This window comes from Embiotoca jacksoni, unplaced genomic scaffold, assembly GCF_022577435.1.
Source record: "Embiotoca jacksoni isolate LCO1_2020_lvr unplaced genomic scaffold, fEmbJac1.0.p SCAF_28, whole genome shotgun sequence".
In the NCBI taxonomy this organism is placed as follows: domain Eukaryota; kingdom Metazoa; phylum Chordata; class Actinopteri; family Embiotocidae; genus Embiotoca; species Embiotoca jacksoni.
In genome coordinates, this window is record NW_027185379.1 from 5,206,612 (window position 1) to 5,233,811 (window position 27,200).

The window sequence follows — 27,200 nt, forward strand, 5'->3', positions numbered from 1 at the left end:
CAACATGACTGTGCATCCTGCAGATTATCTCAGCACTGTTGCACTGGAGGCTGAGTTTGCATCATACATCTATTCCTGTGCAATATTGGATTATATCCACAGTGATCCCCTCAAGTACTTAATGTGATAGAGATAGTATCAAGAGTGCCAAAAACAAGCTCAGGACCTAATGATACCAGTGGGTATTATCCTCCCAGGTCGCTGATTGAATTATGTTCTACCTTTAGTGACTGACGGAAACAAACTGTGAATGTACCTTTTTCAGTTTTTCAGTCGTTTATTCAATCAAAAAATGTCACTTGCAACAACAGAAACATTCATTCCTGTTTCTCTCCTCTCAAACAGCTTTCTCATCATATGGTTTGTTATCGAGTCACAAAACGAGAGAAGAAACTTCCCAAAGATAGAAATAAAAAGTCATGCACTTCTTCAAATACTGTGTGTACAGTATGAAGCTGATACCAGCCAGTTAGGCTTGTTCAGTGCTGCCACATAGTGGACGTTAGAGGAGGTGACGCTGACAAAATCCAACTGGAGAGGAGAAAAAATGTCAAAATAAAATGACATTTTAAAGGAGAATATTTTTTTTATTCTTTATTTGGATAATTAACCCTTTTTTTTAAATGAGATACACACAAAAACAAACAATCATTTAAAAACACATCAACCAATAAAGCTACAAGTTATCATACAAAATGTAAATTAAAGCATTGTGAATAATTATGTACAAAAATACCTTACATTGACCACTGCTCTTGTGTGTATCCAAAGTCTTTTAACAAGCAATTTATATATACAAAGTTTCTGTCACTGATGGGAAAAACATGTCCATAAAAAGTATTTACTAACCAGAAGTGTCAAAGTTTTTGACCCAATAAGAATTTACGATATTTCTGCATAAATAAACACGATTAGATTTCAAATAAATTCTAAAAGTTGATAAAGAGAATAGATTAAGCAAATAAGACTGCTTATGTCAGTAATTTTTGTTAAAAAAGTAACAAAAAAAAGTGATAAATAATGAGGTATGATAATAAATCTACAATTTAAATATAAAATTCATGTTTGATATGCAGTGTTTTGAAGTATAAGGTTGTCTTTGTACCTGTATTTGACAATCATTAATTGATACAGACAGTATTCATTTATAATAGTTGGGTAACTTAAGTTAAGCTTTCATCTTGTAGCCTGCAGAGAGGTCGCACTGGATAGCAGCACTGACATGATGAGTGACACACTGTTAACCAGAGCAACGTGGCCTCTGGAGTGATACACCTGCCTCCCATTCAAGGGCTGCAACGGTCTGTGGGTTTTGACCATTTGCTTCCCGTTAGGAAACCGAAGCTGGGAGAATGCAGTGAGCTGTAACAAAGAGGAAATCACAAGAGACAGATGAAAATGTACTCTGCACAGATACATTATGGTGCTGCCTCTGAATATACGACATGGATGCCGTTGTAGAAAAGGCTACTTAGATTAACTTAAAGCTTCTCAAATCAATATTTTTATATTATAAGAGATCAAATAACTGTAGCATGATATAGGAATCTAAAGTATTGATCAGAGATAATTATCCCGACTCTGCTGTTCTCCTTCTAGTATCTTGTGGAAATGTGTCAAAAGTGTCAAAAGTAAAAGTGGTCCTTATTATTAACATATATTTAAGTATATTTAAGGATTTAAGTATGAGATCAATTTGAATTGAATTGAATTGAATCTTTATTTAACAGATAGCCTATGTTTACCCATCTTTGACTCTCTGAGTCTAGTTTCTCTCACTTACACAACACAACAATGTTCAGGATGAAATACACATGGATGTACAAAATGTTGGCTACAACAGGTTGATCTGTTTCTGTGGATTTTATACAGGTAAGGCACAGATGAATAGTGGTGAAATAAATACTCAAATTGTCAGATGAAATAAATTTCATTGAGATTATATAATTGTGTCTTTAGTTCATTTGATTGGTAGTTCATTTCTTTAGCAACAATCTGCTTAAAAACGAACGGATTTCTCTGCTTTCCTACAGTTTGTAGCTGTCCTGAACGCAACGGAGTGACGCATTTGACGTATGCGGATATGAACCTCCAGCGTGCTGCTCAACGGTACTTGACCCTCAGCTGCCAAACTCGGCGTCGCTCTCCTCGGGACGGTGTCCCGGCTGTCATGGACCGCTGGAGGGGAAGAGTGGCTCTGGTGACCGGGGCCTCGGTCGGGATTGGGGCAGCCGTAGCCAAAGAGCTGGTCCGGTGCGGGATGAAGGTGGTGGGCTGCGCCAGGGACGTCGAAAAAATACAGGTTTGTTCTGACGTGAGAATTAAATTTCAAAACTTTTCAGGGGGAATCAGAGAGTAACAGTCCACCTTTTAACAAAAGGAAAAAAAAACTGGGGAGAAACTAACAGAAAAGCTAGCTGTGAAATAGATTAACTGCCGGTTTATAGGAGGAAAAAGTAGAGAAAAGAAAGTTACATTTCTTTTAATTAAAAATGCATTTTTAATATTTTCATGTTGCAGTAATTTAACGTCAGCTGTTAATAGTGGGGGGAAAAAAACCGAAATATAAACTGGTTTGGTGTTTAAAGTTACTGTCATCCAGATCTTTTTCTGCTATGTCAGACTTCTGTAAACCAGAGTAAATGAACTCCCATAAACACGTGTTGTGTTATAAAGTAATAAATCATCCACTAAGCAGCCTAATGCACCTGAACCATTAAAAGTGTATGAAGTAAAACATTAACTTTTAAACTGGGACATCCTCACCTTTCTTCAACAGAAACGGGTGGCTGCAGACATGAGGCACTAGAAGATGAATAAACCTGCTGCCCAAAATATTATCAAATAAATATTTGTCTAAAAGATCCTCTTGTAGTGCACTGACAACCCCTTTGTGATCCGATGTTAACACCGGGTGTGTCCAGGGCCAATCAGGTTAAAGATACCTTATTCTTAAATGTAAAAAAACAACAACAAATGACTGAATTCACAAGAGTTATTTTAGGCTTTTTTCCTGAATCTAAAGATTTACATGAATTCATAAACCTTTTGAGCGACGGGTTCATAAACAAACTGAAACACAGAGCCGACTTGTGAAGCCGACCGTCCGCTATCTTTCTCCTTCTGGTTTCAGAAACTGGCCGCCGAGTGTCAAAGTGAAGGTCACAGCGGCGTTCTGGTGCCGATCAAGTGCGACTTGACCAACGAGGAGGAGATTCAGTCGATGTTCTCGGCCATCAAAACGCAGCACAAAGGCGTGGACGTGTGCATCAACAACGCCGGCTTGGCTCATCCAGAGTCGCTGCTGAACGGCAAAACCAGCAGCTGGAGGAACATGCTGGATGTAAGAGCTGAACCTGGGATGAGGTGTTTGAGTTTCGGCCATTTCATTTGTACAAGTAAACAAAAACTTTAGAAAAAAAAGTCGAAGTTTTCACGTTTAAATCCTCAAAGCATTTTAAGACGACAGCTCCTGCCGTCTTGCAGTTTCCGTGGTTACAGGCGAGGTTAGTGGAAAAGGTGATGTTTGCATTATACAGTCTGAACTGCTGTCTCTCTGTGTGGCTATCGTGCTCACCTCACGTCAGCCGAGCTTACAGGAGCTGCAGAGTGTGTGATTCTGCAAATTTTTCTTTTAAAAAGTTATTTGTAATTCGTCACGTTTATGGTTTAGTTTTTATTTAATTTGATCACAGCTCTTGTTTTAAGAGGTATCATTTTATTCAGTTTTAGTCTTATTTTTGTTGTGTTTTCTGTCAAAGTTTTGGTTGAAGAAAGTATGTATTTAAACTACAATTCTTCTGCCTCCAGTTTGACGGCAGCCTTGTTGAACATCAGTAACTTACACACAGCAGCAGTATGTAATGAGTGAAGTTGATGCTTTTTGAATGGGAGTCTATTGGAGCCAGAGTTTTTTTTGTTGTTGTTGTTTTTTGAGCCGGCCCCTAGTGGCCCTCTGTGGCATTGCACTTTAAGGCACTTAAGCCTTTTTCAGAGCTCGATTCTACATTTATTTTATTTGCACAGTCTACCATAAGAACTGGTTTCCTCATGCACAACAGGCAACGTGAAGTTTGACGGGTGTTAAAGGCAGATATTTTCTTTACTGTGGGTGTCTTGCAGGTGAACGTCCTCGCGTTGTCTATCTGCACGCGTGAAGCGTATCAGTCAATGAAGGAAAGAAATATCGATGACGGGCACATCATCAACATCAACAGGTGCAGTTTTAATTACTGATGACTTAAATGATTATTTAATCAGAGAAAATAGTTTCAGAATTTGTTTTCTATCAATTGACTTGATTAGCTGACTTAATTGTCAGTAGCTACTTTTCTCGTACGATGGATGGACCTTGTTGACAGTTCGTATCACTTCTTCTGTTGCAGCATGAGCGGACATCGTGTGGTTCCCAGTGCCGACATACATTTCTACAGCGCCACCAAGTACGCGGTGACGGCGCTGACCGAGGGCCTGAGGCAGGAGCTGCGCGAGACCAACACGCACATCCGAGTCACAGTGAGGCTTCACCGCCGTCTGTCTGCATTTCAAACACAGTGTCTGCTCACTCAGCTTTCATTGTGCTTCCTTAAATTCAAATGATTAAATACTGTCACCGCATGTTTTGAACTTGGGTCATGATCCACTCTTACTCTGCAGAGCATTTCTCCCGGTGTCGTCGAGACAGAGTTCGCACCGCGTCTCTACAGCAACAATGTGGACAAAGCTGCTGCTTCATACACTAAATTTAAGGTAAACGCATTTATTCTTCATTCCCATTCTACTGTCGGTATAATTTCTAGTATAAACAGTCCTAATGAGGTGTTTTTTTTTCACTTCTCTGACAGCCTCTGGAAGCATTAGATGTTGCTAATGCCGTCACGTACGTCCTGAATGCCCCTCCGCATGTGCAGGTATGAAATTTCCTCTTGTTTTTTTTGCTGTCTGTTGTGACTTCACACATTATCAACCTTTGTTCTTTTGATGTTAGAAATATCCACAGTTCACGTTTAACTTAATAACTATCACATAACTTGTGTTTCAGATTGGAGACCTTCAGATGCGACCTGTGGAGCAGGTGTCGTAGTGCTGCAAAGTGTGACTGCTAACTAAATAGACTGACATGGGATTTATGCACTACATTTAATAAAAAAGAAAAACAACTTTTATCTCATCATGTTTGGTTGAAGTTTGTTCTATAATTTTGCACTTATTCATAGCACAAGATGTCAGAAACTTGTTTTTTTTTTCAGCTGTTATTACACAGAAAGAAAATTGTTTTGTAGCCAAAGATCACTATTCAACAATGTATGGTTTTAAACATGCATTCAAAAGAAACATAACACAACACAACAAATACAAATGATTGTTTTATGGATTAGCATTAATAAAATAACATTATATATGAAATGTAAAATGATGTGTTCAGCCTGTGATGATAAATGTAAAGACTGCCTTTACTTTTACTTTTTATTTAACCCTTGCGTATTGTTGGCTTAAATCCACCAGAGTGAAGAGAAACCTGCCTTAGTCTCCTTCTAAAGATCTGCCAGAGAAGTTTCCAGTCCAGAGACGCAAAGGTTTGCTAGGGACTGCCAACCACCACCCACCGTCTTTCTCATGTTAATTAACATCCATTCACTCAAAACCTACATTCGTGTACGTGCATAAATGCTGGCAAAGCACTTGGCTCGGTGTTTTCGGGGATATCCACTGGGCATTGTTAAGAATCCCCTATAGTGCCAGTCTGCAGCTCCTCACGACCAAACAGAAAATGCGAGTCAGAGAAATCGGGGTAGCCTTTAAAATGTGATTTGCTCTGTATAGTGACTAAAGTATAAAGTAGTTCAGTTTGAAATTACCGTTAACATTTCTTGTTGTAAAATGAATACAGAGAAGTGCAAAACGACAACAAAGAGATGCAAAACCACTTCAGAGATGAAAATGCATCACAGAGGCATAAAACGACCTCCGAAAGACACAAAATGAAAAAAAAAAAAAAAAAACATGTAAAATGCCCAGAAAGAGATGCAAAACAGCCATAAACATACAGAGAATGACCACAAATCAACACAAAACAACCACGAAGATACAAAAATGACCACAAAGACAAAAATGTAGCACAATGAGATATAAAATGAGACACAAAATGACCTCGAACAGACATAAAACAACCACATAGAAATGCAAAACAATCAAAAGTTACAAAAAAAGGCCACAAAGAGACACAAACACCCACAAAGAGACAAAATTAACAGACATACAACGACCATCAAGAATTTCAAAATTATCACAAAGATGCAAAATGGCCAAACAGATCAAATATGAACGCAAACAAACACAAAATGACCAGAGAGATATAAAAAAATGTCTGTGATCTTGCCTTTTATTTCACAGATCAGTTGCTCTTAGCAGAAACTGAACAAGCACTTCCTCCTCCATCAGCCATTTTAACCACTGCAGGTCTGTCTCTCTCGATCAATACACTCTCCTGTGTTGGGGAACATAATGGATTATTGGATTCTTCACCTAATAGAATGCCACAGAGCGTGATGTCCTCATCATCACATCCTCCCCTATACCACAGATTGTGCATTCCTTTGTGTATTTTTCTGCCTGACCAAAGCAGTCAGCACCCTTTCAGCCGTTCAAAGACATCGCCGCGGCAACGGGCCGGGATCAGAAAGTCTTAACACGACCGCTGCACGGTGGCCATTCAGCCACTACAGAGGACCGATAGAACCAGCAGCACATATAGGTTTAGGAAATGCTCCAATTTTGAAGTTGAGTTCAGGGGTTTCATTTTTTAATCACGTTTATTATTATTACTATTATTATTATTACTATTATTATTATTATTATTATTATTATTATTATGCCCTTACACGGGACAATATGAGCTTCATAATGGGTTTTGGCTTGTTGTATAACTGTCTGGCTCTCTGTTTGGGTTCACTATCTTCTTTCCGATCAGCTGTACGCTACCTGCTCAGCCCCAAACAGCAGACAACACAGTTAGCGATATGTGGGATAAGATAGTGGATTTTTCCATATGTTTATACGTTTGTAATATCAACTTAGCCTCCGTCGAAAGAGCATTTATTTTTTACAGAGCTGACTTCAGCTAAAACGGTAAAAGGCAACAAAGAGACTGAACCATGAAAAGTAACCAAAAGTAGATGTCCACATATGTTTGGACACATGGTGTCCCTCCAGGATTTTGCTGACTTGTTTTTTTGTTTCGTTTTTTTACATTATTGCGAATGAAAATGCCTGATTTTGCGGCAATTTTTTTTTTTATCAACAACTACCTGGTAAAGAGAACTATTTAATCACTTACTTTGATAATAAGCATGCTGCACATCACAGAAATATTTTTGCTATGATCTATAATCTTTATTTATTTTTTTTAAACAATGGGGCTCAAAGTTAGAAAAGTGATGTAGCTTCACAAAACACAATTTTTGACTAAGATAGAATACAAAGGTTAAATCTGCTGTAAAAATAAGTGCTTTAAATGCTTTATACATGATGTTAATTCCATATATCTGCCTACTGTAATCACAAAACAAGTCTCTTACAGCTGTAAGTGTGTATAAAACTAATTTAACATATTCCTCAAGACTACAATTCCCACAAACCCCGTCACTTCCGTTTTTCCAGGTTGTAGCAGTTTGTTGTGATGGTAAGAGGAGAAGCAGCAGAGCGTTGCTGATTGTAAATGAGGAGATACATATTTGTTAATAACGCAAGTCTTGTTTGGAAAGGTTACTGCATGCCATAATAATTTCAGGAAAGCCTCTGTTGACAACATTCTGGGAATTTTACAGAAAACTCCAGCTATTGTTTTTTTTGAGAAGGCTTGAATTTGTGGTAATCATTGTGATAGCAAAATATCTTAAATACTAAGTGGCTTTTGAAAAAAATATCTAGTAATTCATAAGACTGCAGAAACATCTGAAAACAAAGTTATTTTGTGTGGCAAAGACTTGGTCTCCCCCATCTGATCCCTTTAATCATCCTAAATGGTGGAATGAGCTCCCCAACGACATCAGGACAGCAGAAAGTGTATACATCTTCCGCCGCAAACTAAAAACACACCTCTTTAGACTTTACCTTGAATAGTAGCACTTAAAATGGCACTTACTTATGGCACTTTGAAGTTTGGCTATCTTGAAGAAAATTTTACTTTCTTGATTGTTGTTGTTCTGAATTTGTACCCTCATGGTTGAAATGTACTTAATGTAAGTCGCTTTGGATAAAAGCATCAGCTAAATGAAATGTAATGTTATGGATAAATTGGTAAAATGATGTGCTGATCTCTGTGTTAAAATGTGTTATCCTCTTATAAATCTGTTGTGGACAAACCAAAGTAACACATTTTTCAATGTTTCGTAAATCAAAGTTTATTATTTGTAAAAATTGGGTCATTAATAATAATATTTTCTGGGTATTTTGGCTGAGCCCCGTTTTCAATATAAAAAAATGAAGCTGTAATGTTCATTTGTGTGCAGATGCTGTGTGTTAAACATAGATATAGGGATAAACATTAAGCCAAAACGTATGTTCAAAGGTCACAAACTTGAAGATGAAATGGAAAATTCCTTCCACTTCTTCCCTTGCTGTGAGAAATGTCTTTATCACACATCTGATTGTGTTAGTCGCTCTGCTCTTTCAGCTAAATGATTGTGCGTGAAAGCCAGCGAGACTTCTTTGAATATTTGAATGTCGTCCAAAAAATATGGGAATTTAATCCGCGGAATGAAAGCTTGCATTGTTTCACCGTTTCCACTGTTTGCGAGAATTAACCATCTTTAGCTCAACCTGCCAAAGAAACATGTTACGTTACAGAATCGAGGTTGAACTTGGACATATAAAACTCCCAAACTCGTCCAGATAAAGTCCTCTTATGCAGGCATGTGAGGGTCAGCTGACAGGGAGGATTTCAGCCTCTGAGGTGGGCGTTACAAACCTCATTGAAAAGAGGTGAAAGTAATGAGGACCTAATCGGTGTTCAGAATGTGACCCTGCTTTAAAGCACACGCAGGGACGGCAGCAAATAGGCCAAAGTCCTCGTCCCCGTCCCCCTCCGACACAAGAACAGAAAATAAACAGCGTTTTCTTCGCATACCTTATGTCCCGCTGTAAAGAAATTAAAATTGTGTTAAGCAGGTTCGCAATAAGCCTCTGAGCTTTAGGTTTCTAGTTTTCTCGTGTTTATTAGATATGTCCAGCTGAGATGATTTGCACACAAAGTCTTTTTAAAAAGATTGTTTAGATTTTACCTGCGGGCATTCTAGCCGTGTGTCTCTGCTCATGTCATTGTCATTTGTCTCTTTGTGTTTATATGATTTTTAGATTTTAAAGGAGTAGTTTGAGTTTTGCAAAAGAGTTAGGTTGCTTCCACTCCAAAGGAAGCTACTGCCAGCAACAGCTTAGCTAAGCCGAGCTTCTCATAATTTCCGTAGTGGAAATTGGGAAACAGCTAGCAGCACCTCAAAGTCAAATTATAGGTAACTGATCAAAATCTAGCTGATTAGTTCGCTCTCTTTCAAGCCAGTTAGTTAGATAAAAAACAGAAGCACAATGAGATACATTCATAATCATCCAGACATTTTATTATTATTGGCATGCAAGAGAAAGTATTCTAAAACATCAGTCTCACTTTACAATCAAACAGGATTTGTTAAATGCTGAACCAGAAAAGATGATATTATAATGAAACAGCTGTAGCCGACCAAGAGCTGGGTTTTTTTTCAGCCTGCTACGGCTCATTGTTGTCGACTGGACAGCGCTGCCAGTGCTTTCCTTCTCTTCTTCCTGGTGAACTGTGCCTGCGCTCTCTTGACAGATAACTGAAGTGGACTCATGTCAGGCGCTGCGTAGGTGGTCATGTGGGGTTTTCTGATTCTGACGTCTTCAGTAGTGGCAGCGTCGGACGGAGCGGTTGTAAAAGTCACCGGGTCAGTTTGTTTCGAGGTAGAAACTGCGTGCCTGAGAGCATCAGCTTTCTGTCTCGGTTTCCTCGGCGGGCCGACCCGCTGCCGGTGGCGTTTTGCGCTGACAGTCGGGGCGGCGGTTGTGGAAAGCCTCCATTCACTGTGGGTTTCTGTTTCCAACTTTGCAGCAGTGCTTGCAGGGCTATTCAGTGCAGCACCCGTGTCTGGAGTGGTGAGAACCGGAAGCACGTTTTCAGAGCCATCGTGAGAAAAAAGTGGGTTTTCATTGGACGGGGGCACAACTGTTTTCCTCCTTCTTTTTCTCAGTCCTCTCTCTTTCCACCGCCGCCTTTTTAAAACACTAAAGGAGGAGTTCAGAGCCATAACTTGGGGTTTCCCTCCATAAATGTCCAGCCTGTGTGAAAGCTGCCGCTCTATCATGGGGAGCGATGGTATGGTGGGAGCCCCAGTGAGAAGGATCACTTTCAGATTGTCCACAGAGGAATTTTGTTGGGCAACGGGCACAATGGGAGAAGCAGAGCTGGCTTTCCTCCTTTTCTTCCTCCCCTCTCTGCCCCCTCTCTCCTTTGACCTGTTCCTGTTGACTTTGGTGATTACAATGGGGGTACGGGCATTGCTCACGACAAGTTGCTTTTCAGTGTTGCTGCCGAAGCTTTGTTCCTCGGACCGTGTTGTTGGGGTTATGGTAATGATGGTGGGGACAGAAACAGCACTGGAGTTGTCTGTTGTGTTCCCTACAAGCTCTTCAGAAGAAGGAAGAGTAGCTTTGTGGCTCTTCTTTCCCCTTCCCTTTCTTTGCCTTCTGGTTTTTGCTTTAAGTGGAGTAACAGTTGTCGTGCTTGTTGAGAGAGAGATTTCTTCTGTCAACACATCAGTGTCTGACTCTGCTGGCTTCTTCCGGACCTTCGTAGGTGATGAGATGGAAATAGCCTCTTTATCCATGGCTGGCTCATCTTTCATGACATCATTGGAGGACTCGTCCTTTCCTCCAAGCTCAAATTCGCCTCTTTTTGTGTCTCCACTTGATTGCTCACGTCTGTGCGACTCTCTGATGAAGTTACTTAGAGCGATGGCTTCTTCTGTGTTGCTGCCAGAGGCTGAAACTGTAGCTCCTTCCTCAAGTTTAACACTCACCTCTGCTTTCTGTTTTCTCTTCCTGCCCTTTCCTTTGCCTTTCCGCTTTTTGGTGGTTTTCTTCTTCTTGCCCATGTTCTTCCTCTTCTTCTTCTCTGAGCTTTGCGCCTCGCCTTTGTCGGAGTCGGCAGCGGAGCTTTGGGACGTGGAGACGGTAGCGAGGACCTTGATGAAGTCCTCAGCAGCGGTGACAACGTTTCTGAGCGAAGGCTCTTCAGGGCCCGACATCGTTGACTGAGTTGTACTCTCTGGTTTCTCTCCTTCCTTACTTTTCTTGGAATCTTCTGTCTTGGTGGGAGGTGCCAACGTCAGCACATCAATGACATCAATACCTCCAAAGTCATATGGGACGGCCTCCCTCACCACAGCAACGGACAGCTTCTCATATCGTTTACACCTATGAGAGAGAGAACATAGAGAAGCGGGTTGAGCGGTGAATTTGCAGTAAAAACAACTCAGTATGTAGCAAATAAGAGGTTCACACTGATACTTACAGGCCATACCAGTGCCGCTCTGCACACTGCTCTTCATAGGCGAGGTCGAAGCAAGGAACACCAATGACATTGAAAAACGCCTGACCGACAACCCGGGAGGACGTGTCATTGACCTGTCTCAGACAAGCTTTCAACCTGCAGAGAACAAAGGAATCATTCGCATAGAAAGAGATGCAGTTTGATCTGCAGCCGTTGGATTTAAATGAGAAACATGGAGATACTGCTCTCATTAGGTATCTACCAAGCTCTTTAACCAGCGCACCCAATTTCGGGTCATCAAATCAGCTATTGTAATGAAATGATTAATGCAGTAACGTTAATTTATTCTGCAACATATTTATCAACAGCTTCTTCTAATGATTTCCAACATAATTCTGCCTCTACAGACCTATTGAACACACATTTTTGTCAAACTCTATAGTTCTCTACTTTATAAGCAAGCCATTAAACCTAAAGCAGTTAACTTTACAGTAAGATCTCTACTGGAATTTTTTTTATTATTTATTACAGCATCTTTATGGGAAAAAAAAACTTGTGAACTGTCACCCTGGCTGAATTTTAGAAACTAATTGTTAATTGCTTCATTTTTGGAGAGAAAAACATTTGTCAGAATGACTTAACAGCTTTTTGTTGAACTTAAGGTCTGACGTTTAACATATTTAGTTTCAAATATCTGAATAATCGTTGGTTGTGCTGGTTCTTTAAAAGGCTGGTGCACATTATTACACAATTTTATTCAGTATATCATAAGGTTTTCATATCGTTATATTCTTTGCATTCTGGTTATCACAATTCAAAACTTATGCAGCTTTTTTCTTTTCTTTTCTTTTCTTTTCTTTTTTTTTATCACTTTCATGTGCTTAAAGGTTCAACCGTGGGCCAGTTAACAGTAGAAAACATTTCTTCTTCATATGTGAGACTTATCATATACAAAGCAATAAATTAATCGAGTTTTTACTCACGTATTATCACAGTCACAATGACAAATGGGGTGCCACTTGAAGTTAGTGTAGCCATAGTTTGAGGAGAAGGCGTGGATGACATGAGGGCAGTGGTCGTGAATGCGGCAGCAGCTGTCAGTGGCTGCAAACTCTCCTGCAAATAAGCAAGGTGGTCACTGTTATTAAACTGGGTATATATTTGGCACACACTCACGTTACACAAAGAATTACTAGAAAATATTGTCACCTACCCAGCTGGTCATAGCGATCGGCCGTGTTACCGGCTCCACACCACAAAGTCCCTGGATAAGTAAAGCCTCTCTTGGATCTTTTCAGAACCTTCTCCTGCAGCGCCGAGTCACCGCTGTCATCCTTTTTCGCCGTGCCGCTGCGCTCCGAGCTCTCCTTAAACTCCCGGCACAGCAACTTGGCTTCTTCCATGTGCGCAAAACGTGTCTCCAGCCGCCGCGCGGCTCTCTGCTCTTTCAGCCCCACACTGCACTCGTGCATGAACGATTTCACATGCATGTGGTTCACTATGACGGAGCAGTTGACGAGCTTCCCGGTGGGACTGACCACGGAGCGCACCACTTCGGCTCCGTCTGACACCTGGTAGAGGAAAATCTCCCCCACGATGGACATTTTTGCGCAGAAGGTGCCGTTGAGCATGGAGAACATCTCTTTGCTCTCCTTCTCCGCGTCCAGAGCGCGGCTCAGGAAGTCGCCCTTGACGACGTTTCTGTCCAGATAAGACAGAAAGACAAAGAAGACTGACCACATGATGCGGCGAGTGGCCCTTTCAGCACCACGCGTAACGGAGACAGCTCCTCGCGGTTTTCCGGTGCTCTCGAGCAGCCCTCCCACTTTTAAGGCGAAACTCAAGTGGTGCGATTATTAATACGATGAATGACCACGCTGGGAGGAGTCGGAAAGATTAACCTCTTTAGCCTGGGCAGCGTATCTGTATATTACGCAGTGAGGTATTGCACACCACTTTATTATTTCACTGAGGTGAAACCCGCAGAAGGAAAGCAGTGGGTTAATTTGTGGGTGCTGTGCAGAGCTTGGACCTCCACCTTTCACTGCAGAGGGACATGACCGCAAGTTACCTCCCAACCCCCTCAGCTCACCCCCCAGAGAGTGGAGATTTACTCTGGGAACACGCATGGAGGAGGTTCTAACTTGCCCCCGCTTTCCATGGTAACAGGCATGGGGTGATTGTGCCAACCCAGGAGATTGGACATCTTTCAAATGCCACAAAACAGCCACTGAATTGGTGATGACCTAAATCACAATGTGGGGACAAAACTCTCTCACTGAGGAATGTGGAGAAAGGTTGGAGCTGTCGCACGCAAAGCGCACTGAGTGACTGAAGTGCCTCAAAGTCTGATGGTTGATTCTGACTAAAACCAAAAACTCATTAAACTCACGCAGGGATCAGCTGACTGTTTGGCGTCCAGGTATCCTGAGAATGTTGTCATGAGCTACTTATCTGCCAAATAAGCACAACATATTTGTTGTTTTTCCATCATGTGTTTAAGGTGCTATTTTATTGCTTTCACATACTTGAAGTGGTAAAAAGTGGTGAGACTTGTTTTCTTCAGTATTGTATGATGATTTTAACAGCGTTAACCTTTCTTTAAACCTTTTGACAAACCTGTGAAATATTCAGATGCACACATTATGAAATATTCAATGTTTGATGTGTTTTATTTTTGCTTGGAAAAGAGTCAAGATGGATTATCAAATGAGAATGTTTTTTGATTTGTCCTCTTTTCAATAGCATTTATTTTGACACAAGGATTCTAAAGCTTGTGCATATAAGCATTACTGTAGCTGCAGAGTTTCAGTCAGGAAACATGTTTCTTGTGTGAAATAAGTGCAGCTCTGTCTTTGATATCTGATCTATGTGAATCATTGTGACAAAGTCTCTAAAATCTCATTTAGAAAAGGATGCCTAAAGTCTTTCTGCATCTGTGAACAATTCACTTTTCCTTGAAGAAAAGAAAGGAAAAACCTCTTGTCAGGTTGGATTTCTAATCAGCCCAGTGCTTGATCACATGGCTGGTCTTACTCCGAGCTCTAGAGGCGGGGAGATCCAGCCAACTCAAGGCACTGAAATCGGATTGCTGAAAGGCGGAGTGAAATGATGTAAAATCACCAGAGGCAACATGCGACCACATCTTGAGGGAGGGAGAGTGAGAGAGAGAGAGGGGGGGGGGGGGGGGGGGGTTTCTCATGAATTAAAAGTGCAGGGAGGCTTTGGAACCAAAAAAAGAGTCCTGATAATCCTGCTGTTCACCATGTGTCCGTGTGGATTCAGGTAACACCCGCACAGTGATACAGAAAGGTGACACCTGATGAAACACCTATAGTTTTAATTCCTGCTGAGCACTTTTATTTGCTCTCATCCACACAGGCCCGCTGCAGAACAGCGCCCCCTGGGCGAGCTGAGAGTCGAGCTGAGGTGCTGCAGAGTTTACAGATGCAACATAATTCCTGCAAAGATAAGACTGCAATTACCCCATCATCATAAACGCTGCTTATTTATAATTATAGGTATGTGTATTGTTTTGTTTTTAAGCATTTCACCTAAATATATTTCAACACTTTTAAAATCCATCCCCATGAACTGATGCAGTGTTATCAGTGTTGATATCTGCTCAGATTTATGACTTGGAAAATCTATAATTGTGCAAAATCAGAGCAACTTTTACTGTAAGGTTATCTGGGTTGAGATAAAAGCCAAACTGTGGGAAAGTCTAGTTGCTGTTGGCAGAAAGCTGAACACTCAATCCTGAGCTCAGCTTGAACTCCGTTGCATAAAACCTGGATGAAATTTCAGATGAGTTTATTTCATGAGAGGAAAAGCCTTTCCAGTCTGAGAACTGTAGAATATACTGGGAATTCAATCAGACCGAGGGTCGTGTTTCTCCTGCAGCAAACGTGATCCCAGCCTGAGCTTGTTCAGACACCGACCCCTCTGGTGACTGCAGCTCCAAGCAGCATTCACAATAACAACCTGAGGCATGCGTGAGGGAAGGATTAACATTTTCATAGGGTCACACTTCATTCATTCATTCATTCAGCTATTGTCAAATAACGTCAGTCTTTGGTGCAAAACCTGAAGAGATACAATGAAAAAACAAGTGACACCTCTTTCTTGGATCTTTGTTTCATAACAGACAGACTCTTTTGGGATTTCGGAGAATAGTACTGTGTAAAAAGAACCACCAACATCAATCAAAGGTTTTAAAATCTGTTGTTTTACAGCTGGAGTCTCAGACAAGTAATACACCCTTACTTCTGAAAAAGGTTGAATGTATATTCATCTGTAATTCTCATAAAGGTCACGACGTATCAACCTGAAAAAACAATGTAAAGTATGCTTTTCGAGCTGTGAAAGAGAGATATGTTTGTATGGCTGTTTATTTCAATCAGAAACTTTAAACATTAATCCACATGCGTTTTGGTCTGTTTTGACTTTATTTAAAGCACCATCAAAAATAAACGCCTGAATATTTTTCTTGCACTTGGCCTGAATATTATACATATTTTTCATAGTGAAATATATTTTAATTTAGCTGGATAATTAAAGTTGAAGTACAACATGGCTCCGTTAAAGGACCACAGCTTTTTACCCACTTCCTGTTAAACACAAATACTTTATTATTTTCATATCAGGCAAGTGTTTTGTTTTATTTGTTTTTATTCAACCCGAATATAAAAAGCAGCTTTCAGAAAGATGAACCTTCAGTAAGACGAGTCATCCTTTTCATATTGTCTGCTTTTATCTTGTAATTTAAAACAAATGCATTGCTTTCAATCGACCTCTATTAACACACAGCAATAATGACTATTTAACAGCTACAACCTCAAGTTTAAATATCTTCGAGTTGATTTGTTTTTTAGACTTAAGTGAAATTCCATGTTAAAGGTATGCCTGCAATACATTAAATGAATTAAATCGTGACTTGTAAAAAAGGTGTCAGTGAACTTTAAATTAACTAAACAGGCAAAACATTGGTGTAGCTCTTTCATCACCCCAAACAACATAGACTTTATGAAAATAATGATAATAATTTTTTTTTGTACAGCACCTTTCATATAAGAAATGCAGCTCAAAGTGCTTCACAGTAACAAAATTACATACACTAAATGCTTCAAATAAAAAACGATTTAAAGGAACATTAAAAGATATTAAAATGCACAAGAGCAAATCAAATTGAGAAATAAAACATAGGATAAAGCAAAACGTATTTTAAAGTGCAGGCAGGTGCAAAAGAGCTTCAGCTGCTGCGAAAGGCTGAAGGCGAAAGTAAAGAGAAATATTTTAAGCTTTCTTTAAAAAATATTCACTGAGCTAGCTTCCCTGATATCTACAGCTCCAAATAAGAAGGTGCTGGATGCAAAAAAAAAACAGCAATTTCTTTTGCATCAAATTTATTCTCTGAGCTTTTGGTTGACGAATCTGAAACTGGCCATTTAAATCATTAGTTGACTCGGTTTTGAATAAGAAATCCTTCACAGAGAATCTGTAACTAAGCTGAGTGTTAGCAGCCCTCTTCCACCCTCCATTCACCCCTCTGGAATCTGATACGGGCGCCTCCCTCAGTCACAGTTCGGTCTGTTCACCCCAGTTTGTCCCTCCAACTGCGCAGACAAGTGCTGCTCTTCAAATGGACTTGTTGGCCGTTCCTGCAGACAGGCATAAAGGATGGTACCTTTCTCTGATGGCCCCCAACACAAAGGGACCGGCATTGGCTTGGCTGGATCCGTCCAGACTCTACTGCTACTCCCAGGTATGATGACAGAGAAGGAATGAGTCTTTTCTTCTTACCGAGCAAACCATGAACCTCATCAGTAATAAACATCCAATGTGTTTTCATCATATGCACACTTTGCATTTTGTGCATTTTCCCTCTCTGCACTTGATCCAGGCTCTTGCAGACTGCGTCAGAGACCTTCTCAGTCCGTTCCACAGCGACTCCATTGACCTGGTTGCTGGGATAGATGCAATGGGATTTATTCTAGGTAAGAAAACAAACCAGTTCGTCTTAAGAAGGAAAATAAACGGCAACTTCAGAGCAATCACATGTCAAACTGATCTTACTTTAAGAGCTTGTCACTGTACTTGTTCTTAGGTCAGGAAACCTGACCCCTCAGGCAAAGAAACTAAATTTAGATGTTTAACTCTGCCTTTCACACGTCAGTGTTTTCCATATGAAGGTTGACCATGTTTCTTCTCTGAGATAAAGTTCTGTCAGTGTGGATGAATGTTTCTCATACTGGTTTTTCAGGAGCGTCTGTTGCCACCACTCTTGGAAAAGGTTTCCTGGCTGTTCGCAAAGCAGGTCACTTGTGTGTTGCAACCCAAGAGCAAAACTACACCGACTACAGCGGCAGAGAAAAAACTATGGAAGTAAGACTGGATGTGCTAAAACCAGGTTAATCTTTGTTTTTACCTCTAACCAAGTTACACGTTCTCCTCGGGATGTTCAAACTCCTCCGAGTCAAGAGATAAAAACGACCACACACGATTCTACTGTTGTCTTGTGAGGGATGACAAAAGGATATAAGTGCATTAAAACTGCGGTTATTTGTAGTTTATATAATGTCATCACTTTCATGCAAAAAGCAAAACATAAAAACTCTGAACTGAAAATGGAATAAGTTCGTTAGTTCAGTGGGCTCATAAAAAGCTTCAGTTTATGTAAAAGAATTAAAACAATAAGCAGAATTTAAACATATAAACTGAAAATCTGAGGATCATTTTTGACCGGGCTTCAACATTTTTATTTCTTATATACTAAATGCCCAATAAACCATCAAGTATTTCCAGAATTAATTTGCCTGTTGATCACTTAGTCGATAAAAAACATTTCCATAATGATTTTCTTTCGCCTGGAGTGATGTGTTCAAATTGCAGTCCAAAATCATCAGTTACATGTGACCAAAAAAAAGCAGCAAATCCTCTCATCTGAGAAGCTGCAACCACCGCGTTTGTTATGTTTCACTGAAAAATGACTAATATGTTTCATTGATTATTAAACAGTTGCTGATTAACTTCATATCAACTAAATAACTAACTTAAACCTGAGTAATACGCGACCCACAGGAGTTAAAGCGCAGGTTTCCTTTACTTCATGTCCACTGGTTTCCTGTGACGCAGCACCGTCTGGTGTCGGTGGAAGGAAAATACAGCCGAATGTGTTCACTGACATTTGTTTGATGAAGACGTAGATGTTATTCAGTCTCTTTGCAGTAGTAACTTTGATATCAGATATTATGAATGAATATTCATATGAGTATTATGAAAATAAACTTTAAAGGACAGTTGTAGTTTATTAAAACCTCCTCTATTTCTCATGAATGTGTCTGTCATGTCTCTGTGGGTCGTGCTGACTTTGCACTCTTTACCTCCGTCACAGAGATTCAGGGAAACGAGGACAAAACATCATGTAAACAACACATGTTGGGGAAACAAGCATGAGCTCCCTGCAGCTATCAAAAAAAAACATGATTTTTACACGAATCAGACACAAACCATTTCATCTGGTTTGTTACGACCTCTCCAGCACTAACACATGCAAGCAGGATGAATATGCAGGGTCACAAAGTTAGATGGAGATCCCTAATGCAGATAGAAAAATGGCCGTTCCAGGCAGCTCATTTTTATGTTTACTTTAAGCCAGGCTCAAAAACAAACTTCAAAATTTTTTTAAATATGACATGAGCTTTTTTGTGTGACCTTTACCTGAATCTCTACAAGTGCAAAGTTAGCAGGACACAGAAGATAAAATTAATTTAAAAGTTCTGTTTATCATCATCACTTCTGTCCTTTTTTTTTTTTTTTTTTATAAAAACATGATTTCCCACAACCTTTAAATTAAACCTGCCTTTGCTTACCTTGTAAACACAAAAAAAAGAAAAACAAGACAGCAGTAGATTGAAGTGTTCCTCCTGTGTGCTCTGCTGCAGGTGTGAAGGTGCTGTTAGTGGACCAGTGGATTGAGAGTGGAGGCACGATGAAGGCTGCAATCGAGCTGGTGGAGAGGCTGGGAGCCACAGTTGTAGGTCAGTCAGCACAACATACCCTTATTACACCATAATTTAATGACGCTCCCCACCAGAGTGAATATCTCACTCCGTCTGATGCAGGCGTTGCAGCCGTGGCTATCGAGAACACCGAAGGAGGGAAGTGGATCAAGGGAAACTACAAGTTCTCCCACTGCATCCCCGAAGAGCTGCAGAGCCAAATCGACGGGAAATATCTGGACTCCTTCAAAAGCTTCAATGTCTGAAAAAGTAAACACGATTCCTTAGACGTTCAGTGAGAAAGAAAAAAGAATAGTGACATTTTATAAAGATGAAGAATAGAGAAATATATTCATCTGCACAGACTTGTAAAGAAATACAGAGACATAATTGTTTAACTGACTTTTTAATAATTGAAACAGTGTTGATATGATGTCGTCTATCTTTTTTTTTATATCTTTGTGACATGTAAAACACACCATAAGAAATGTTTAGGACAATAAATGGTAAATATGTGCGCTCAACTTCAGTTTTAATTTGAAGCAGATCATCAGATTCAGTCATTGATTTGATTGTAAACAAAAAAAGTACCTTTGAAGCATCTGTATGATAAATATGGTTCTCAATTCGTGGGTCGAAAACCCGACACGAGGTCAAAAGATAAATCTAGAGTCACGAGATGATCAGCAGGATGGAAATGAAGGAAAAACAATTTCATGTTTCTTTTCAAAATGTTGTTACTTCTTGAAGCCGCTCAACTTACAGTAATATCGGGGTTAAACGTACATACTGCTTCAATTAAAGGAGCCGAAAGCCAAAAAATTGTGAACTTCTGACCAGCAATAATAAGAAAAGAGTCATTTAACACAACCAGAGTACCAATGTGAAGAAAAATCTGGACAGCAAGACGAACTACAGTAGCAAAACTGCAGATGTGAATTCAGCTCTAAGTAAAATAAGCATCCAGTCACTGTTTGATGTCTTGGCAGTACCAGAAGAGTCGTTTTGTGTGCGATTCCTGTGTCGCTCTGCAACTCCAGACAAGTACCACAAGAATCCGCACACATCCCAGAGAGGAAAAGTCTTTCTAGGCCAGGAAAAACTGAATTCTAAACATGACAGGAAGCAAAACGTCAGCGTGCCTCCTGCTGCCCCGACCACAGAAATCCTTCCCACCCAGATGGACGGTTATTTTCCACTGAGAAAAATCCTCATGCTGAGTCTGATTTTAAACTCCTGCTTCCACCGTCACTGACAGCAGTTGGGCTGTTTCTTCTTTGACTTCGACACGTTGTTTGAAGTGCTGGTGATTCCTGAAAGATAAGCAGAGCTGCCTGTTAAACTGTGTGACAAATACAATGGTTCCTATGATTAGAAGCTGTTCGGATACTCACTGACGACGTCTCCGATTTGCCTCGATCCACTTTTCTCCAGCTCGGCAAGAACGTTGGTCTCAAATGCCAACGAAGCAACTCGAAAGAAGAACTCTTTCACGTTTTCCCCTGCAGGATAGAGGAGATACAGATCTATGAAAACGACTGAAGGAGAGAGCTTATGTTTGAAGAAAGCAAGACCCTCCGCGGATTAATCACCATCACCTTCTGATCCTCCTCTGACTTAGTTCAAGAAATTCAACAACCTTCCTCCAAATTTCTCAACTCAACAGTGATTTAAAGATTAAAATTGTTATTTTTACACAGCTCAAACCACATATCAACCTAAAGAGTGCCAAACCTCCTCCTTCCACACCTTTTCGATGTCCGATAAATGGGAGCAGGGTCTGTGTTCAACCATTTCTGAGAGTTTTCTCAACTATTTTCATGTCAACAATCAAGTGCAATGTCTTCCTGGAGAGTTTAAAATGAACTCCCAGCGTGGACAACACAGTTGTATAATTTTACTGTATTTCCATCCACACACTCACCTGTCAACGAGGAAACGGCCCAGTACTCTGCGCTGATCTCTTTTGCTAGTTTGAGGGCGTCTTGTTCGATCCCTGAATACTGAGCAGGAGACTGTCAGACAAACACACACACACACACAAAAAAATCACAATCAGACATCAGCATTAAACACAAAATATAATCCTCATACTGGAACAGGATATTCACTATTTTAATAACTGATTATTTGGACAGTCGCTTTCTTCCTTAACTGATAAATCATCTAGTCTTTAAAATGGCAGAATAGTTAAAATGCTCATTAAAATCTAATGTTAAATTGCCAATTTTGTCCAACCAGCAGTCCAAAGAGGAAATCACAGAAATAAATTTGAGATATTCCAAGAAAAAACTACAACATCGTGACATGAAGATGAACTGAACAGTTTAAACAAAAGAATCAAAATGGATGGAAAAATAAACATTTTACCCTGAATTATTTAAAGTTTAAAATCTAATTCTGAAGCTACAAAACACTTTATACAACTTGTTTCTCACATGCAGTTGAAAAATGTTACCTGTAAACATTTTTTAATCCGTGTAGTTCCCCTTTTAAGTATTTAGAGTAACACTAAAAAACACAGAACGGCTGCTTTCTACCAGCTAACCAACTAACAATGAATACATTTGATATTTCCTTAGTAGTTTGAGTCACTGTTCAGTAACAATGCTAAACATGTTTCGATTAAAGCTTCTCTAATGTAAGTAAGATTTGCAAATGTAAAGTATTTGCTAGTTTTAAGACACACTTTAAATGAACTACCTTACAAATATTTTAGACTGTTGGTCGAACAAAATGCATTATACGATGATATTAATTACATGCAGGTGTCTCAAAAAAGCAACAGCAAAGACATTAAAAGAAGAAAGATCCGTAAAGATTCATTGCTGTTGAAGCAAAAAGACAAATAATGATAAAATGAACAGCCCAAGTAGCCACACTAAGTAATTACTGGTGCTTAGATACAGTTAGTAATGTCTGAAAAATGCTGCTGTCTTTGTCATTTCACCAATGTTATGGGGTCTAGTAAAGGAGGAGAAACATTCCTGAGGTTTGAGCCAGGACATAAATGCTTTCTGCTGCTGGCATCGATCCAAACAATTCACATCCAGCTCTGGTAAAAAACAAAAAAAAACAACAGACGTGCGGGCATGTCCACTTTAAACAGTCAAAGACATACGCTCAGGTCTTTCTTTGTCCCCACGAGGAACAGCTGGACAGCAGTCGGGTCGTTCTCTTTCAGGGCGTCTTCCAGCCACTGCCTGCAGACGGGAAAAGACAGCGTTAAAATCCACCAGCCTTGACAAAGCACAAACAATATTCTTGTAATTAATGAGCTCACCTCGCATGGCCCAAAGAGGCAACGTCATTTAGATCAAACACGATAATCACCACTGGAAGAAAAGAAAATATGACCTTAACAGCTGGGACACAGATTCCAGTCACTGCTTTGCTTGTTAAACAACGTTAGAGGTGGAAAACACACGACTTACCCATGGCTCCTCTGTAGTATGTAGAAGCAATGCACTTGAACCTCTCTTGGCCAGCAGTGTCCCACCTGTAACACGGAGACAGACTGTTAGAGGTTACATAGACTGACGTTGTTTTATTTACAGTAATGTTCAGATGTGACTTACAGCTGCAGGCTGAAAGGAACACCGAGCACCTCGAAGCGCTCCATCTCAAAGTCAACACCGATCGTCGCTTTGTAGTTCTTATCAAAGGCATCTTTACAAAATCTGAAATGACAAAGGAGGACTGTAACTGGTCCACAGTCATAACCTCAATGTTGGCGTTTCTTTGTTAGTAATGAAGGTGTATTATAGGATATTTGTCAGATATTTCCAGATGCAGATTTAACGTTTCTGCAGTAAATGAAAGTTAATAATAAAATAACAAATGTGAAGCTCTGCGCTTCCTTAAAGGAGCTACTGTTCATGCCCTCAAGAGTTATTTATTTCCCAGAACTGCACGTCACCCTGCGTTCACATATTAAGAGACCGTGTTTACCTATTAATCAGGCAGGTTTTCCCCACAGCCAGATCCCCCACCACGATGACCTTCGAGATTTTAAACCTGCTGAATAAAAGAAGAAGCAACACGTAAAAATAAGAGCCACATGAAGCAGACCACATACAGTAACTCCAGGTTTGTGTACTCGCCCGACAGTGCCGGTCCGCTGCTCCTGGCAGGCAGTCTTCACCTTGTTGTGGAAATCGTCTTTAGTGTGGAGAGCCGCCTCTTTCCTGAAAGGCTAAAGAGAGGAAGGAGGGTTTGTGAGGCGGTTTCAGAGAGACTACCAGGCGGTAGCTGTGATTGATTTTACCTGAGGGAGCTGAGCGATGATTCGGTCCCGTCGAACCGGAGGAAGAACACTCATGCCTGAAACCCGGATGGACATGAAGCCTGGAGGGAAACGATCGCTGGACAGAAAGATAACGACAGCAGCGTCAACAAGCTGCCATTTTAACCTGTTCAGGCTGTAACTTCACGATAGTTGGACCGCAGAGATTCCAGTCGTCAGATGGTGAATGAAACTTCAATCGAAATCCAACATGAAGATAGAAAAAAAACCATTTCTCATTGGTCAAAATTCGTCCATACATCAATTCGCAGCTATTTTGATGATCAACTAGTTATTTCAGTCATTTTTAAGAACAAAAAAAAAGTCCAAAGATCTCAGAATCCAGCTTTTCCCTGTTTTATATCATTACAGATTATTTTTTAATTAAATGTCTTTGAACTTTGAGGACAATGGATGGTCAAAACAACTAACAAATGCTTTTCAAATCAATTAATCTGTCTGTTATTTTTACAACTAATCGATTAATTGTTAATAAAAAGGTTAGAAAACCAGGACAAACTCCCATCGCAATTTTCCGGGTGTCGTTTACAAATGTTTTGTCCAACCAACAGTCCAAAACACAAAGTCATGTCAAACTTAAAAGGACATATGAAGTAGAAAATCTTCAGATTTCTCAGTTAATGTCTGATCAGTTCACCAAGTGATCATTTCAACCGTAAAATAAGACATTTGAAAGCATCAGCTTGAGTTGTGGGAAACAGTCATCATCATTTTTCACCATTGTAGATAGGTACATAATTGATGTTTTTTCAAAATTGTCAAATTAGTCAGATGTGAATAGAATTCATTAGTTAGAGCCGCGCTGAATATCCTCTGGACATTTTCTGTGTATTTACATATCTATAACTACATTAAAACATAATAGTATAATTAAAATGTTAATCCTGAGGTTGACAGCCATATTATTTTCTCTCTGTTCAACAGAAGTAACATAAATGTATCAGTTCGACTTTTCAAATGTAAATATTTGTTAAAGAATACTGAATATTCTTACATTTTTTGACTCAATATTTGTATACTGCCTTTATATATATAAAAGGATGAACATCTTTTAAACAGAATGTAAACATCTTTTTAAAATCTGTGTTTGCAGAAGAAATAACTAGAAAAACACTCTAAAGAGCTAAACTAACCAAGTCATTCTGTATTTGGCAGATTTTTTTTCATGAAATATGGGATAAATTAGCCCTCGTCATCTTACTGTTGTAACTTTGTTTCAGAGTTTTACATTTGTTTTCGTTTCCCAGGCCACCAGATCATAGACTGTACCCCATAAAAATGCACATTGGTCTCTCCGGCTCCCTATCCGGGCTACAGCGCCCTAGAAATAGACGCAGCCAAGCAGAGACCAAACAATACGGTCCTAATGAGAGAGCATGTTCGTTATCCATGACATTATACAGAGCCAGACAGCTGTAATCGGTGCTCATCCGCTTACTGCGTGGATCTGATTTAATCCCATTGTTCATCAAAGCCCTGGGTTAAAAAGAAATAGAAGTCTAATTTACCAGATTTGGTTTGGTCCAACATAAAACTGAAAACCTGGCGCCTTTAAAATAAGATTTAACATCCAGCTGAAGGAGAAGCATGAAAGTTACACATGAAGAAAAAAAACAAAAAAAACGCCGCGGGTCATTAAAAGTAAACTTGGGGGAGGGGAGGGGGGGGAGCATCGAGTTTGAGGTGTGGAGGTGTTACAAGATACCTGGGCGACTTGGGACGGTACTCCTCTCTTCTGCTTTTCCTCTTCCTCACAGGGACGCCTCTTGTTGCAGGGTGAAGCCGCTCGGGTCCATTGTTAACTAGGAAAAAGTTTATGGAGCTGAACTCGGTCCGCGGAAGTTGAAGGGAGCTGCAGATTGGTCCGGCTGCTGCTGCTGCTGACTCAGTCCCTTGCAATTATTCCTTCCTCCCACTTTTTCTCTGCTCGGTCCCCTGCTGGAGGAAATGAGGAACTAACTAACTAACTAACTAACTAACTAACTAACTAACTAACTAACTAACTATCTATCTATCTATCTGTCTGTCTGTCTGTCTGTCTGTCTATCTATCTATCTATCTATCTAACTGTCTGTCTGTCTGTCTGTCTGTCTATCTATCTATCTATCTATCTATCTATCTATCTATCTATCTGTCTGTCTGTCTGTCTGTCTATCTATCTATCTATCTATCTATCTATCTATCTATCTATCTATCTATCTATCTATCTATCTGTCTGTCTGTCTGTCTATCTATCTATCTATCTATCTATCTAATCGAAAATGCAAACAAATGAATAGTTATCTTAACTTTTCGTTGTTTATTTAATTATTATTTATTTCCAACGTAGTTACGTATACCTATTTATGCTCATATATTACACCCCTTTTCCGAATTACTTTGCTTCGTTTGTAAAGTAAATAATAATAAAGTGGGAATAGTGGAAAATATCAGTATACTCGTCTGCAAAAAAAATAAATAAATAAATAAATAAATTAATATATATATATATATATATATATATAAAACCACATTGTAAGCGAGATAACGTCATAGTGTCGCTGTTTCTTTCAAAGGCTGGAGGAGCTCAATACGTTGCCAGAATAACCAGAAGTTTGGTTGTTATTCGCAGTGTGTACACCAGGTGTCGCTGTTCTAATATCTGGAGGTACACAGGTAGGAAGATCGCTGTTGTTGTCACGGGGTTTCACCCCGGAAGAGTAAAGATTCTTCGACAGCTGTGGCGCTAAAGTTCCTGATACGTCCTGAAACTGGACATTTTTGCACTGTGGAAATAGTAAAATAAGCGACTGTCATTCTGCAAACTGAAAAAGCAGCCTGCACATTTATTAAACAGCATAACGCACAGCAGCAGGTAACAACAAACAGTCCTCGCAACACCTCAGTAATAGACTTAACTCCTATACAGTACTTTTTACTCTTAAGAAATGTAAAGCTGTAGAAGTTATTTTTCAGACCACATTTAATTGGAAAAACAAAATGATGCTCCTTTTTTTTTTTTTTAAAGTTTACCTCGATGTGATAGTCACATACACAGCGGCCACTTTAATAGGAACACTTGTCCAAAACAACTCTGTTGTAATTCTTTATTTTTATGTAGCTCGGAGTGTTCAGTGTTTAGTGACATTGTCTATTAGGCTATGTTTATTATTGTGGTCATATAGTTAAAGGTCATTAAACATCTACTAATATAAATTGATTGAGTGAATCAATCAACGAAACTGTAACAACATAAATGCGATAAAAGTAGACCTAATCTCAGAACTGTTGAACTGGCTTGTATAGGTGAACCTAATACAGTGGTGTAAGTAATAGTGGGACAAAAATGACC

General features: G+C 39.7%; 4 protein-coding genes across 4 annotated transcripts; 2 read left to right on the forward strand and 2 right to left on the reverse strand.

The window, feature by feature from the left end:
• The first annotated feature begins 2,090 nt into the window (after nucleotides 1–2,090).
• LOC138205357 (dehydrogenase/reductase SDR family member 11-like) lies at nucleotides 2,091–5,159 on the forward strand. Its single transcript, XM_069161327.1, has 7 exons — nucleotides 2,091–2,302; nucleotides 3,134–3,343; nucleotides 4,123–4,217; nucleotides 4,386–4,515; nucleotides 4,657–4,749; nucleotides 4,845–4,910; nucleotides 5,042–5,159. Exons 1-7 carry the CDS (start codon nucleotides 2,171–2,173, stop codon nucleotides 5,081–5,083), a joined length of 768 nt encoding a protein of 255 aa, XP_069017428.1. The 5' UTR covers nucleotides 2,091–2,170; the 3' UTR covers nucleotides 5,084–5,159.
• A 4,429-nt stretch (nucleotides 5,160–9,588) lies between these two features.
• Nucleotides 9,589–13,414, reverse strand: proca1 (protein interacting with cyclin A1). The gene is made up of 4 exons (XM_069161323.1): nucleotides 12,777–13,414; nucleotides 12,547–12,679; nucleotides 11,585–11,719; nucleotides 9,589–11,487 (listed from the first exon to the last, which is right to left on the reverse strand). Exons 1-4 carry the CDS (start codon nucleotides 13,303–13,305, stop codon nucleotides 9,768–9,770), a joined length of 2,517 nt encoding a protein of 838 aa, XP_069017424.1. The 5' UTR covers nucleotides 13,306–13,414; the 3' UTR covers nucleotides 9,589–9,767.
• Nucleotides 13,415–17,099: 3,685 nt separating this feature from the next.
• Nucleotides 17,100–20,087, forward strand: LOC138205450 (adenine phosphoribosyltransferase). The gene is made up of 5 exons (XM_069161474.1): nucleotides 17,100–17,327; nucleotides 17,466–17,559; nucleotides 17,826–17,972; nucleotides 19,507–19,602; nucleotides 19,687–20,087. Exons 1-5 carry the CDS (start codon nucleotides 17,205–17,207, stop codon nucleotides 19,827–19,829), a joined length of 603 nt encoding a protein of 200 aa, XP_069017575.1. The 5' UTR covers nucleotides 17,100–17,204; the 3' UTR covers nucleotides 19,830–20,087.
• An 88-nt stretch (nucleotides 20,088–20,175) lies between these two features.
• rab34a (RAB34, member RAS oncogene family a) lies at nucleotides 20,176–25,709 on the reverse strand. Its single transcript, XM_069161473.1, has 11 exons — nucleotides 25,575–25,709; nucleotides 23,831–23,927; nucleotides 23,667–23,758; nucleotides 23,515–23,583; nucleotides 23,142–23,243; nucleotides 22,998–23,062; nucleotides 22,847–22,898; nucleotides 22,685–22,766; nucleotides 21,488–21,578; nucleotides 20,958–21,065; nucleotides 20,176–20,876 (listed from the first exon to the last, which is right to left on the reverse strand). Exons 2-11 carry the CDS (start codon nucleotides 23,903–23,905, stop codon nucleotides 20,812–20,814), a joined length of 801 nt encoding a protein of 266 aa, XP_069017574.1. The 5' UTR covers nucleotides 23,906–23,927; nucleotides 25,575–25,709; the 3' UTR covers nucleotides 20,176–20,811.
• Nucleotides 25,710–27,200: the final 1,491 nt, after the last annotated feature.